The sequence below is a fragment of the Lonchura striata genome, chromosome 4 (genome assembly GCF_050655825.1).
Source record: "Lonchura striata isolate lonStrDom1 chromosome 4, ASM5065582v1, whole genome shotgun sequence".
Taxonomy (NCBI): Eukaryota; Metazoa; Chordata; class Aves; order Passeriformes; family Estrildidae; genus Lonchura; species Lonchura striata.
The window spans coordinates 72,272,988-72,287,422 of NC_140706.1; the positions used below are offsets into that span (position 1 = coordinate 72,272,988).

At 40.2% G+C, this 14,435-nt stretch overlaps 1 protein-coding gene across 3 annotated transcripts in view; it reads left to right on the forward strand.

Annotated features, from left to right (window-relative positions):
* SLC7A11 (solute carrier family 7 member 11) overlaps window positions 1–14,435 on the forward strand; it is a 69,338-nt gene that overhangs the window by 44,193 nt on the left and 10,710 nt on the right. For all 3 annotated transcript variants that reach the window (XM_085578443.1, XM_085578444.1, XM_021529575.3), the window contains 5 exons: window positions 3,041–3,164; window positions 4,313–4,416; window positions 4,869–4,965; window positions 8,385–8,534; window positions 10,271–10,448. In XM_085578443.1, the coding sequence (XP_085434569.1) occupies window positions 3,041–3,164; window positions 4,313–4,416; window positions 4,869–4,965; window positions 8,385–8,534; window positions 10,271–10,448 (653 nt within the window). The remainder of the gene's footprint in view (window positions 1–3,040; window positions 3,165–4,312; window positions 4,417–4,868; window positions 4,966–8,384; window positions 8,535–10,270; window positions 10,449–14,435) is intronic.

Consider the following 14,435-nt stretch of genomic DNA (forward strand, 5'->3'; position numbering starts at 1 on the left):
TTTCTTCAAAGTTTTGGGAGATGGCATGAGTACTGCAAAAAGACTTTCCTGGCAGCAGATTTCCCTTCTAATCAGTTCTTGAATTTTCTCTCTCTAGTCCAAAAGTCTCAGCTGGCTGTGAGGCAGCTGTGAATTTGCTTAACATCAGAAACATGGCTTATCAGTATTATGGGCACCCTGTGTTGTGTGTGATTCATAGAATGCAGAAGTGAAAAGGTGGAAATTGCATCAATAGAGGCAATATAATGGAGAGTAGAACTTAGGTATGATTTTTCTTATTTAGAGACAACATTGGGAAGTCTGGAGAATATATAAAATATTCCAAGAAAATTGATACAACGATCCTCTAAGGAAAGGAGATACTCTTTATTGCTAATGGTATTACAGCTTTTATTCTAGCATAGAGGCTATAGTTCACAGCAGAGAGTCTGATAATGGGATCATGTTGCAAACTGGGAATTGTCTCTTAAATTGGATAGATAGAAAAGGCACAATGTAAGCTCTCACTCAGTGGTTTTGCATATGGTTCCTACGTGTCTACCTGTGCTTTCAGGTGTTTTGAGGAGCAACGAGAATCTGAATGGAGGTGCCAGTGAGAAGTGAACCATAATGTACTGCTTGTCCCTGAAATCTTGAAACTGGCCTTTTATTTCTGTCACTGGAAGCAGTGGGTAATAATCAACCCTTGGAAGGGTTGTGCAGGCATACACAGGGCTTGGGAGCTCAGAAGCCACAGCATCCCTTGTGCTGCTCCAGGCGCTGGGTGAAGATTTGCAATATCTTTGGCTTTCTAATGAATAGTGCTTCCTGACTAGTTCTGGCTTGTTTAGGGGTTTTACTCTCCTGAGCGTGTTTCTTTGTTGGTGTTACTATCCAAGGGCGTTAGCACTCTTCAGCATAACAAAGCAGCACTTGCAGTGCTAGGGTAATGGTCACGTTTTGAAGCATGATTCTTCGAAGCACAACCCCAAAACTCTTTCCCCCACCCCGCTCCATTTTGAATTGCCATTTTGTTTTATCAGAAATTCAACTGGGATTTAAATGAGATGTGAATATAAAGTGTTTAGTAAGAGTTAGAACAAACAACAATAAGCTGTTAAGTTTAGCGATATGCTTTCAGTCATTTAAATGGTATTTGTGAAAAAAGTCCAAATTTGCTACATTTGGCTGAAAACACTCTTTTTGAGGTTGGAGTCAGGGCTGATTTTTCCAAAAGCTTGATGGTTGAAGCATTCATCTGCGATGCAGAAAATATGGATAAAAGAACTGGTCTGAGAGGCTTTAAATCCATGTATCCCTACTTTGAATCAGATGCTAAGAGGATTGAATTCAGTTTACACCCAGGTCAGGTAAGAAGCTTAACCCAAATGATTGCAATGCATCTGGCAACTTACAGACCCCAATTTTGTATATATTATCTATCTGACTTACAAACCCCATTTTGGCCTATATTATCACCACACAGAGCTGCAGTATTTCTTGTCTCTATAACTATGGGTTTTCCAGCCACACAGCACCTGTATCTGGGCTATTTGCTCTAGTCCTTGCTGTCATCTTCTCCATCAACAAACACATCCTACAAGTTGATTGGCTTCCCTTCTCCCAGTTTCTTCACCTGAGATATGTGCATAAGGTAGCCATGGCTTAATGCAGCAGCATGATGCCTACCCAGATTTGGTGTTCCATTTCTAGCACGATCCTCTTACCTACCTGTGTGTCTGGGTTAATGGGAGCATTTGACACCACGGCTCCTGAGGTGGGCAAGATGTGCAACAATGATACTGTCCTGCTTTACTTATTTATAAGTACATTTATTTATTGATTCTCAGGGTTAGAGCTTGTTTTCAGCTCCATACAGCCATACTGATGTGAAGGATCTATTTGAGAAATAAAGTGAAGAAGATCCTTAAATTCTTAACTGGCTGTGTTTCTTCAAGAAAAAGATCAGAAAAGAACGGATCTTTGTGTTGGTTTTCAAAACACCTTTTTCCTTTGAGATGATTACAGTAGTCCTTGAGAAATGTGCTTGTGATCTCTTCTGGAATACCAGAATTCCTAGTTCTGTCTTTCCTTTAGCCACCTGCTGGGGTGACCTTCTTTAAACATGACAACCTCACCATCCCTCCAAAAGCAGCCTTCATGTAGACAGCTGGAGGGAACCAGCCATGAAAGAAGAGCTCTCAGCTCTCCTCAGAGGGACCATACATAACAGCCTTAGAACTAAAGGATTGGTTTCACATCTGAGTTTTTTCTTGGTGTGATGAAGATATCAATAATATTAGGTGGAAAGAAACTAGTGTAACACTTGGGGTATCTGGGTTTTTTCTCCTGACTCAAACATTTGCTTGCAGTGTGGCTTTGGACAAATTCACTGTGCCTCTGTTCCTCCTTTCAAAACCAGAAATAATTCTGCTGTTCTGACTAGGACATGCTATACAAAAGTTTGGCATTATTATTTATTTGGTTGTTGTTCTGTCTTTTAGCTAGCATGGCAGGGGGGTTGCGCTTTTCAATACCATTTGTGCTGTGCTAAATTTACAAATTGGTACTGTTTCCCTTTCTGTCGTGTTCTGCCCTCCTGTTCCCCTGAATAGTGAGAAAGATCACTGGGATGTGGTAAGGTGTGTAAAGGAAGAAATACACCCAGGAGGAAAGGGCAGAATTTTGCATGCTGGATATTCTGGTATCCAGGGGAAGATGTCAAACACCTCCAGGTGTTTGGGTTCAGTTCACAAGTCAATCTGAGCAGGCAACTTAAATGGGAAGCAGGGGACCCATGGGAAGCATGGGGGCCACATGTCCCTTGATATCCCCAAAAAACTCCTCCCTCAAATGGTTTCTCACCTTTTCATTTTAAACCTATTTCCTTTGTCTACAGGGTTTTTTTATTCAGTTTTTCACTGGTAGTTTCTAATGATGATATTTTGGGATTGCCAAACGTGCATTCACCATCATTAGTGGCTTTTCCCCATGTTATTTGTTTAATGTTCAGGGATTAGCAACCAGATTGCAAAATAATGAGCTACCTTGTGTATTTCAGAAACATACCCCTCGCAATATGCATTTCAATGATTATCGTCACAGTTGGCTATGTGTTAACAAACGTGGCTTATTTCACTACAATCAGTGCTGGGGAATTGCTGCTTTCAAAAGCTGTAGCAGTGGTAAGTTACAGAAGAAAAATACGAAGATATATTCCTGCTGCAGTTATGTTTGTTGATATGATTCTTATTTTCAGGGTGGACACACAAAAAGATTGGGTGGACGCATCCAGTCAGGTTTTAGTATGGCAGCACTTATTAGCATCCCAGTGAAAGTTGATTTTTGACTGATTGCAGCGGGATTGCAGTTCAGGCCATCAGTAGCATTTATAATGTAACATTGGACTGTATTAATTTACCACTTACAGTCAATAGGATTTACATTTCATAGCCAAGCACATGCTTGAAAAATTCAGAGCTAAATTGTAAGCCCAGCTCCTGGGAAGCAGAAATTACAGATATTTATAGAAGAGAGAACTCTGAACTATCTTGTGTAGCAGAATACAGTAACTTTGCCTCTGCACAATGTGTGTCCTGAGTACTTGGGAAGGGGGTTGCTGTGAGTTCTGGAGCTCATTTGGGAAGGAGTTGGAAATGTTGCTTTGATTGTCCTTGCTGAATTGCTGTGATGACACTGATTTTTATATTTGTGGTTTCGGAGTCACAATGAGGACATAAATAATTCCATTTCTTTTCCAGTAGTGATGCTGCCTGTGGCTATTTCAATTGATGTGAGTTTTGAAAAATGACCAAATCCTGTACCTAATGGGAGGTCTAGAAAGAAAACATTTTATAAACATGACAAAAACTATGCATGTTGCCTGTGGTGCCCCAAACTCCAATTAAGGCTCATCTGCTAACCCAAAACTCTGAAGCCTGGATGGATAGACTATACCACTGGGTGGTACCAGCTGAGTGCAATGAAGGCTGTAGAAAAAAGATATTAAATGTGCAGATCAGACTTTGATCTATTTGGACTCTGTGTTCTTCTTTGGAACCATAATGGTTTAAATTGACATGAGTCAGGGCCTGATTTCACCTCTTCATCACTGCTTCCACTGGAGGTCTTCCACATCCCTCAGGGGTAAGGGCAGGACAGCGTGGCTGTAGTAGCTGTGCTCTCACAAAAGAGGCAACAAATGCACTGCATGATTTTCAGTGAGGGATGCAGAGAAGGGGTGTAACTAACACCATGCTAATTTGTTAATAGAGGACAATTATTTTCCCATTTGATGAAAAATCACTGCGTGTTTCTCTCTCTTTTCTAATAGACCTTTGCCGAACGACTGATGGGAAACTTCTCTTTAGCTGTACCCGTGTTTGTTGCTCTCTCCTGCTTTGGATCTATGAATGGTGGCATTTTTGCGGTCTCCAGGTGAGCACTGCTGATGTTCCTGGGGGTGAGGTCTTGGGAGACATATGAAAATATGGGAGCAAGGGGAGGGGAGGGTATCCTTTAGCAGGATATGATAAATTACTACCCTGTTTATCAGGTGTAGGGCTTTTTCTCCCTTTGTTTAGGGTACTGTTTTTAAAATCTTTTGAATGGTTTGGAAATTAATGTCTCTGAGGCTAGCCCTTAATCAATGGCTGCTTTTTTTCATGTAAAGGAGGAAAATTAGAGGGAAAATATTAACTCTTTCCCAACACTAGTCAAGAGACACTTTCAGAGATGGTTTCATGTGAGTTTCTCCTGCCAGTGCTTTCATTTGAAACACCTCAAAGAAGACTAAGAAGTTCTGCTCTGCTCTGTGACTTTCATGAGCCACTTTGCATACTCACAGTAATGAGCACATTTAAAGTCTATTCACATTTATTTCCCACCAGGATGTTCTTCGTTGCATCCCGCGAGGGTCACCTTCCAGAAATTCTCTCCATGATTCATGTCCGCAAGCACACTCCTCTGCCAGCTGTCATTGTTTTGGTAAATCATACAAACAAATGTTCCTGCACTAGAATTCATATTACAGGCTTGCTCTAGAGGATTCAAACACAATTTGGGCACTGCTTGAGTCTCATTTATTAATGTGAACATGGGCTTTGTGCAGGGCGGAGGACAGGAGAAAGAGGAATGAGATTTGTGAGCTGTTCTTATTCTATCATCTCCTTGCTTTCTTGCCTATCACTGCGATCTAATTAATATCTTCTTGTTCTGAATTTCTAAGAAACTGCTAGTGATGAGCTAGTTCCCTTTCAGAGAAACAAATCCCAGTTAAACAAACAAAAAAGGGATTCAGTTAACTGAAAGTTGAACTAAACACCAGCATGTGGGAGTACTCTAAAGCTCATTATACTACCTTATAGTGAAAAATGCAACCAGTTTTTCAACTAAGATAATGGAGGGGGAACACTCAGCTGTCCAGCATAGTGGTGATTAAAAAATGAGAGAACACATGCCTGGGAAATAGTCTGTGAATTTTCTCAGGAAAACCATTGGTGCTTTAGTAGAAATCCTATTATGGATTTCTAAAATAAGCAGCAAAGGTAAATGTTGGTCATGTGTTAGCTTTGCAGACTAATTTTTATGGTAAAATGTTAGGACTAAATGTCAAAATACCAACTTCAAAGTTCAGTTTTCATAGTGCCAGGAAGATTTTCACTTAACATGCAGTCTTCATAATCATGGCTATTCAGTCCCTCTTTTGGGATCAATGACTGCAGAGTATCTGGATAGGCCTCTGCCATTATTTAGGGACTTATAGCCAAAGCAAAAGATGCACCTATGAGTCTGTGCTACTAAGAGCAAATGCTTGTGGAAATTAAATTGGTTTTTGCTCTTGATACCCATAAGCTCGCTGCTGAATTGTTGAATTTTATATGTGCACATATAACAATGAGCTTTGAAATTTTGAAAATTAGGCAGTGTGATAATGGTGAAACATTTTAATGAAATTAATTTTCCATAAAGATTTAGTTTGCATCTTATTTCTTTGGGTGTAGTCATACCTTGTGGATAAATTGCATTGACCGTTTTTTTTTTTGTTTTTTTTTTTTTTTCTTTGTGGAATGAAATGCACAAAATGTATTAATATATTATTTATTTTCTTCGCAGACATTTTCTGCTATTGCATATGGTCCAGTTACACCAGTGCATTGATTTCCTTTGAAAAAGTCAGATTATTGTACGAAGATAGCTTTCCTTCAAAGATTGCAATTTTTTAGCTCACCTTACTGCAAATAGAGCAGTGGCAGGATATATTCTACATCAATAGTAATTTTGGCATTTCCCTATTTTATTTCTCCTTCCAAGTTCTACATACTGTAAGAAAGAAAAGAGCTTTTGAGCATAAACTGAGAAAACAAGCATGTTTTTGAGGCTTGTTAAATTAAAACAACAAAACAAAAAAACCAAAAACAAAACAACACTTTTTTTTTACATTAAGAAATCTGTTTATGTGTGTATGTTGCTTGAGAAGTTTTCTGATCTGATCATTCACAAGATTTCCTGGCAATCACACGCCCAATGCCAAGTATCTGGTGACTCAATGGGTCACCACTGGACTCCTGCACATTCCACTCACAGGCCAGGTTTCCCCACTGCTTTGAAGCTGAGCAGAATTCCCATGGCAGAATAGCAGATGTCTCATCCCATAAAGACACTTATTCCTGGCACAGGAATACAGAAACAGCTGAGCTGGTGTTCCCAAGGAGGAGCCCTCAACCAAGGAACCCCACTGCCTTTTATACTCCACATTCTCCCCACTAGTCTTGCTCTTGCTCCCAAATCTTTGGTTCCTGCTCCATCTCCATGTCCATCTACTCTGCTGGCTTCACTGGTCTTCATCTGCTTTGGTATCCAAAGGGTCAGCAATTCCCAGCTCCTGCTGTCACCCAGTGTTTGTTCAGCTGGAGTCACCAATCTTTCATACTCTTTGTTACCTCAAATGTTGGCTCTTCATGGTCCTTTATCTCAAACTTGCACACAGAGCTCAGTCTGCATTTCAATCTGCATCTCAATTTGCAAGTTGAGCTACCTGGACCAGAAGTATTCCTCACCAACATGAGGAATTTGATAGATGAGTGTAGTAACTCATAGAAATTATGCGATCTGATTGTAATCCTCCTTTCTTGTATTTTTTCTTGATAGCTCTCCTTCACTCACATCGTTATATATATAGCTTGCATTATAGTTATAACTGAGATTTTAAACTTGTAGAGGTTGAGTCTATAGAGAAGAAATCTTTCCCAATATAACTCAGTGGGACAATTTCCCTTGACATTTACATAGGAGTTTGCTTACTATCTATATGTAAGGAACCAAGTACTTTATAATTCCTTAGAGGTTGGAGGCCAGAGATCCACATTTGAAATATTGATCCTTCTGATTCAAATCCATGTTATCTGCACTGCTTTGAAAGAAAGGAGAGAGAGGCTCTGAAATGTAAATAATACAAGTTAGTTTTCTCTGTGTAAAGATTTAGCCCAGTGTCTTACTGCATCTGCAGTTGATTTCACCTGTTGCCTTGTTATGAACCTGAAGGCTCTCACTTCCAGGATCTTCTCTCTTGCTGAAGGATGAAGGATATGGTGAATTTTACTTATTCCTTCATGCCCAAATGCAAGGATATTTTTTTGTCCAAATACTACTTTGAAATAGATCCAGGTAGCCTTCACTAACCATCTAACTCACAACAAAACATTCTATACATAACCATACACAGAAACCTTGTATCTCAGACTAGCTTTTCTGTGAGGAACTGTATTTATTCTGGTGTCTTCTCTCCTTCCTGTTCTTAAGTGACAGCTAAATTCTTCCTTCTTCTGATAAATATTTTCATTTGCAATGTGCAATAAGTCTACACTCTGCAAGTCTGAAAGCTGGTGGCAACCCAGTGTGCCCAGCTGGCATCTCATGGTGTGGACCTGCCCCTTGCTCACTTTCCCTGTGAAGCCTGGGGGACTAAGACTTTTTCCTTCCACAAAACACCTAGACACTTTTGCTTTCATATGATTAGATGTGACCAACACCTAACTGTTCTTATTATTTACATCAGCAATGAGCAAGTAAACCTGCAGTGAGCTTATATCCCGTGAGAATGCTGCCCAGGATGCTCCAGCACTTCGGTGGTGCAGTATTTTTATCTGGGTTACAGGGGACAGATTTGTATTGACTATGTATGGCCACTCAGGACAGATAAATATTGATCCAAAATGGTCTCAGGGGACAGCTAGACATTGATCACACACCTGATTGTATGGCAAAGGCAAGCCTGAAATCTGTGGCACTCAGGTGTGTGCATAAGTCTGTGCTGCTTGTCACTGTGGAAAAGTTTGACATCACTGCTGTAAAATAATAGAGATCGATCTACTAAACCCCTCTTATGCTCTGAATTTCTTTTGCAGCATCCTCTCACAATGATAATGTTATTCAACGGGGATCTCTACAGCCTCTTGAATTTCCTCAGCTTTGCCAGGTGGCTTTTTATTGGACTAGTAGTTGCTGGGTTGATTTATCTCAGATATAAACGTCCTGATATGCCTCGTCCTTTCAAGGTAACATCTGCTCTCTACTCTTTTACATGAATCCTCCCTCCTCTCTGACCTGCAGTCAGACAGCAAGGGAGCATTTTCTGATGTCACAAGCTAACCTCTTTCTCAGGAAAAACCGATTTAAGAGGAAACAGTGTTTGCAGTGAAGACTGAGTTTTCCTGCAAGGTCCCCAGTGCTACCCCAGCTGTTTTCCATTCTGGAAAAGAATTCTTGCCTATTCCCTATGCCTGGGGGACAGAGGCTGAAGCTGCTGTGCTGAGATGAAGGTGTTTGCTCAGTTTTGCTTGTCTGTTGCCTTCAGACTGTGTGATGTGAGCTCTGTGATGCAAGCTGTGTGAAAATACCTTGAGACCTCTGCAGTCACAGAGGGCTCAGACTGCAAATGTTGGGGTTACATGTGCCAAACTGATTTTCAGCCAGTCCTCTATTTAATGTCTCCTTTGATAAAGGCCTGGATAATTTTATGACCAAATATACAATAACATGACCAAAAAGTCATGTCAAGCACAAGGATTTATGAGAGAGGGCATTTATGTCATTGCATATCCAATATTAAGTAAGCCAATTTTCTGTGCAAATAAGTGGTTAGTGTGATTTTTTTAATATTTGGCACTTGCAGTGGGTTAGCAGAGTTATTGTGAACCCAGAAAGAAAATGCTAATAGTCCAGCCCCTTGAATAGTAGCTATTTTGGCCTTGGTTCTGCTATTTTTCTTGCTTGTTTTAAGTAGAATCATACAAAGTAAACTGTCCCGTTGTGTATCCACAAAGATTATATCCATCATCAAAAAATTGAGAAATATATCCCTATTTAGATGCTGCCAAGAAGACTATTCTGTGAAGAACTAAGAATGTGTATTGTTGCATTTTTGTAGGTATATTAGTAAATAAGGAGGTGAACACTACAACCTATTTTCTTTTGATTAAAAAAACAGCTTTGACAGTGGCACAAAAGAGGAACAGTAATGCTTTGAGGCATGAAAGGAAGAGAACAATCTCCAAGGAAATCTCAATTCTCCATTACACTTGATGTCTCATAAGCCATGCCTGTAGGCATTTCCTTCAGAGAGTTGCTAAGAGAGTGATTGTATTGGTGCTCTTGAAAATTGAGCAAATAAATTTGATATGGTTGCTTTGTGTACTTTCAACAGTGACACTGGCAATGCCATCAGTCATGCAGTCAGAAAGTGCTTTTTCAATTGCTATCAGGTGCATAACACTATCAAATATCTTTATCACTAGTCAAATTGCTGTTTAATTTGCTCTCTTCCTGGTAGATTTTGATTTTTACCTTAGGAAGAAAATCGATACGTTCTTAATAGTTTTAAAAGGTGACTTGAGCTCCCGGTTGTGTTTTAAAATGTTTTCTAATGGGTAATTATCAAAACAGAAATCTTTGCTGTGGTTAGAGCTAGTTGCTTATATGCTGGGAGATTAGAAGAAGGACTTTTACAATGTAACTTATTTACAGTCCTTGCATTTTAAAGGAAGTAAAACGCTGGAGTGTTTTAGAGTGTAATTAAGACACTTCTGTGGCACTCACTGCATAGCAGCTGGCAGGGCCTGGCTTCTGCAGTCACTGACATTTTGTGTGCCTCCTCTAGATACCCTTACTTCTCCAGAACTATCCTGTCCTGCAGGGTCTTGTCCAATTTACATTTCATGGAAAGTTAAATGCCTTAGTCGTTACTTTACAATGGCCTTATTATTTAATGGTTCTTTGTGTGGGTATTTTTCAGGTTCCTTTATTTATCCCGGCATTGTTTTCCTTCACTTGCCTCTTCATGGTTGCTCTGTCACTTTACTCTGACCCAGTGAACACGGGGATTGGATTTGCAATAACCCTGACTGGCATTCCTGCCTACTACTTCTTCATTGTGTGGGACAACAAGCCAAAGTGGTTCAGAAAGCTTCTAGGTAAGTCCTGGTGTGGGACTTCTGTCCTTCATGGTGACTCCAGGAGTTTCTCAGAGTGTTGTGAAATCCTCTGGATGGATGCTCTCAGCTGCTGTGGGCTGGGGATGAGGATGCAAGTTGTGCAAGCTGCTTTTGGGCTCGTGCTCTAGCATTGCTCTGCCAGTGGCAATCAGTGTTCCCCAACTAAGGAGGTACATGCACAGCCAGTGATTGACTTTAAAGGACTGATGCTTCTTCCCTGCCCTCCTCCCTTACAAACATGTAATTCCTTGTAAATCACCATCACCTTCTCCTGACCCTGTCTCTGTGCTGATAAAGACAGCACTGCACTCCTTGGAGAATCTGTTTGGAATCTCCAGCAGAACAACCGAGATATCAGGAGGAGCTTGGTGCTCCCTACTGACACCACGTGTTTGTGGACCACTGAGGAGTGTTTGGAATGGGACTGGAAGTGTCTGGAAGATTCAGGCAGGTTTGGCACGGGGATATTGTCCTTAGCAGTGGCTCCTGACAGGGTGACAGCAACATGTACCATGGCTGACATGCCTCTATGGACATTATTTCTGTGCTTCGTGAAGAATGACTTCTGTGTGACTTGGCTAGTAGTGTTTCATGCCTGAAATACACTGAGTGAGAATATTTCCACTAAGAATATTTTCTGTACCATTTCTGAAAGGTTTTGAAAGGATTTGTGGAAGTTCTGATGTGTTAAGAGTAGGATTATTTGAAACATTTCAATTGGAAGTCAGTATCATTTATTACAGCTCTTCATTCTCTTTTTTTTTTTTTTTTTTTTTTTTTTTTTTTGTTACTAGGATGATAGGCTTCCAAAATAAATGGAATTTTCAAACATGAAATAAGACTATTGGCAAGATATTTCAGGAATGATGGATAATTTATTAAACAAAAAAAAAAAAATTTTTTTTGGCTGAAAAACTAAAACACACCCTGTGAAATCTTTACCTAAAAATAATTGATTTCTGTAGATGTGCATATTGATGAATTAAAATGAGCTGCTCACAAGAAAAGAATAGTGCTTTTATATGTAATTACAGTATAAGCAGTTGTATGTATTTTTTATATTTTTTGACATAAATATGTTCTAGAGTTATATCCTATCTGCTGTAGAATATGTAGACTTTCCCTCTCTGGGAAGTCCACAGCCAATAGGGCAGAAAGTTTTTACAGTGAAAGGTGTTAGTTTAGGCTTGCAAAATCTTAATTTTATAGCCAAAACATTATAAATTACTTGCATTGTCCCTGGAATGGGTAGAAATCTTCAGTACAAATTAAAGCAGTTGCATGCAGAAGGACATTCTATTAAGTAGTTGGGTTTTAATCTATTTATAATCCCTCAGTCTTGACATTTGGGGTCTAGAAATTTTTTCCTTATCAAATCCAGGAGCTTTTTTGGCATTTTCTGTCATGTCTCAGAGGTGTTGGAATAGAGCCACTTGAATCTTTGGCCACGGGATGACAGTGTTGAACTACATTTCTCGGGAAAGAGAAGGAATATTGTCTTTAAGGTAGACTGGATAGATGTGGAGATTTTTCTGCCAGCTGTGACAATGAAGGTGAATAATTTCTACCTTTTGAGACAACACAAAATTCTCCTCCTAGAAAGAAGTCTGTGGATGGGCATGGTGTACTGGCTGAGAGAGGAATGCAGCAGAAGCCAGTCAGTGAGCCAAACAGCTTGTTTGGTTTCTATTTATTATCCCCAAAATAACAACAGTAATGACAGAAAACTGATGCTGACAGTTTTGAGGTGGAGCAGAGTGGAGATTTACGTGTGAAACAAGCAGATTTTTCTTTTCCCTAAGAAGAAGCAATAAACCTTCTGTGTGGAGTCATTAAGCTGGCATTATTTTGGGAGACCCATTGTATAGCCTGAGAAAATTTACAAAAGGAATGAGGATAAATTCACTTAAGGTACCTCTGTGAGATATAGAAAAAAAAATGGGTGGCTGCAAGCTTGATATTCTAACCTTGAAACAATATGTCTTACATAGGCATGAAAGTGTAAATCCAGACAGGAGGTAAAGGACAGTATAAAAAATGGGATTGTTATTTAAGAGGTAGATTTTTGCCAGAGTAACTGGGTAACTTTGTATGAGAAGATAAATGACTATTTTTTTTTTTTTTTTTGCAAAGGAGAATGGGATGAATCCAATCTACTTAGACTTGACCAAAGCAATCCATGTGGTACCAGAGGGGAAGGAGGAGCCTGCTAGCCTGAACACAGTGCTGTGCTACCAATACTGTTCCCAAGTTGCTTAATGTGCCCAGATCAGCACATGGAGAGCTGATGTTAGGCTTTGAAAAGTCACATTCCTGAGGCATTGACTGGTCCAGCTGCCCAGCATGTATTGAGAGGGAAATTCTGCCCAGCTTTGGCAGTGGGAGATGGCTGCTGCTCATAAACCCCTGAAGTGCAAATACCCATGGGTACCCAGTGCCATGTAAGGTCAGAGGGAATATCCTGAATAGGTTTTGTAAGGATCAAAGGAAAGGGATATTGAGCAGCCAGAATGAGTAGTGGGATGAAAGAACCAGCCTGAAATACATATATTTCTGAAAGGAGTTTCAGGCTGATTACACTAGCAGAGCCCACGAGTGGATTACCCAAGGAATCCTCTCCCAAGGCTGAAAGTCTTTGTTCTGTACTTAGGCCATTTATATTGCCAATTCTCCTCATAAAATTGAGCATTGAGCAAAAGGTAACTTTGCAGCTTGTGGGGTGTAGATTCTGGGATGGTATTTTGCAATGAGAATAACATTTTCTACTTTCCTCTTCCAAAGGAATTCTGCTGTAGCACTAGACGTGGTGGGACAAATAATTTTCAGATGGTACAGGCTTCATTTGACCTCTGCATTCTTTTTTTTTTTTTTGTAAAACTAATATGAAAATGAGAAAAAGTTAAGCCTAGCAAATCTTAAGCAGCAGATCAGTGTGTAAAAGTATGCATCACCAGCACAAGAATGCTCCTATCTACAGCTCCTCAGCTGAAAACCCAACCTTAGACTCACACTTCAAAACATCTATTTCTTTACAGTGGGTTGACTTGCAAAGAAGTTGAATCCTACTTTTTATCATAGCTGAGCCCCTGCTGGAAATGAGATCTTGTTATATAACAAAATATCTCTGCCAGGATTATTTAGCAACTCCAGAGGATAGGACAAAGTGTTATATGCTCAATTTGTTTCTCTTTGTTGAGTTTGTAGTGGGATCCATGGGAGATTATCTCAGCATTTCATTGTTACAGATTTCATGTTCAATCATATATATATGATAAAATTCCTGCTCTCTTTCCTCACTTCAACTTTATGTGGTGCTTGTGTGGATAGAGGGTCTGGAGTTTTTTAATAAAGGTTGTCCCCTGGGACCCCTTTACAGTGAATTCTTCTCTCAAAAAGGGAAAATTGGGATTTAAAGTGGGCTGGGGAAGTTATCTGCACTGCCATGGTGTGTTAAGTTTTCTTGTGACAAATGTGAAACTGGTCCTGTAGGCAACATAGAGGTACTGACTGGAAACAGATTGGAACATTTTCATAGGGGAAAATGCTCCAAATGCTGATTTATTCTGAGTACATTGCAACCAAAAAATGCAAAGAATGCTAGCTCCCCCAACTTCTCTGCTGTGCTGTGGCTTCGTCCCAGGAGAGAGAAAAACTGCTGCATGGAAATGGAGACCTGGGCAAGGTCTTGCTGCTAGTGGGTCTGTCAATTTAGGTGAACAAAATCACAGCCAGCTCTAGAGATGCCCACGGTTTCCCTCTGCTGCTATGCCCTTTTACAAGAGCTGTCATGCCACTGCTCAGCTTCATAAAATTCTCTTTTTCCCTTTGCTCATCCTCAGAGCTGGAAGGGCTGGGATGAAGCCCTGCTGTTTTCCTGCTGCTGGTTTTCCTCCTGTCTTTCATCCCTGCTACACTCAGCCCAGCTCTGCTGTCCCACTAGGGACAGGGAAGGCAGATGGGAGGAAA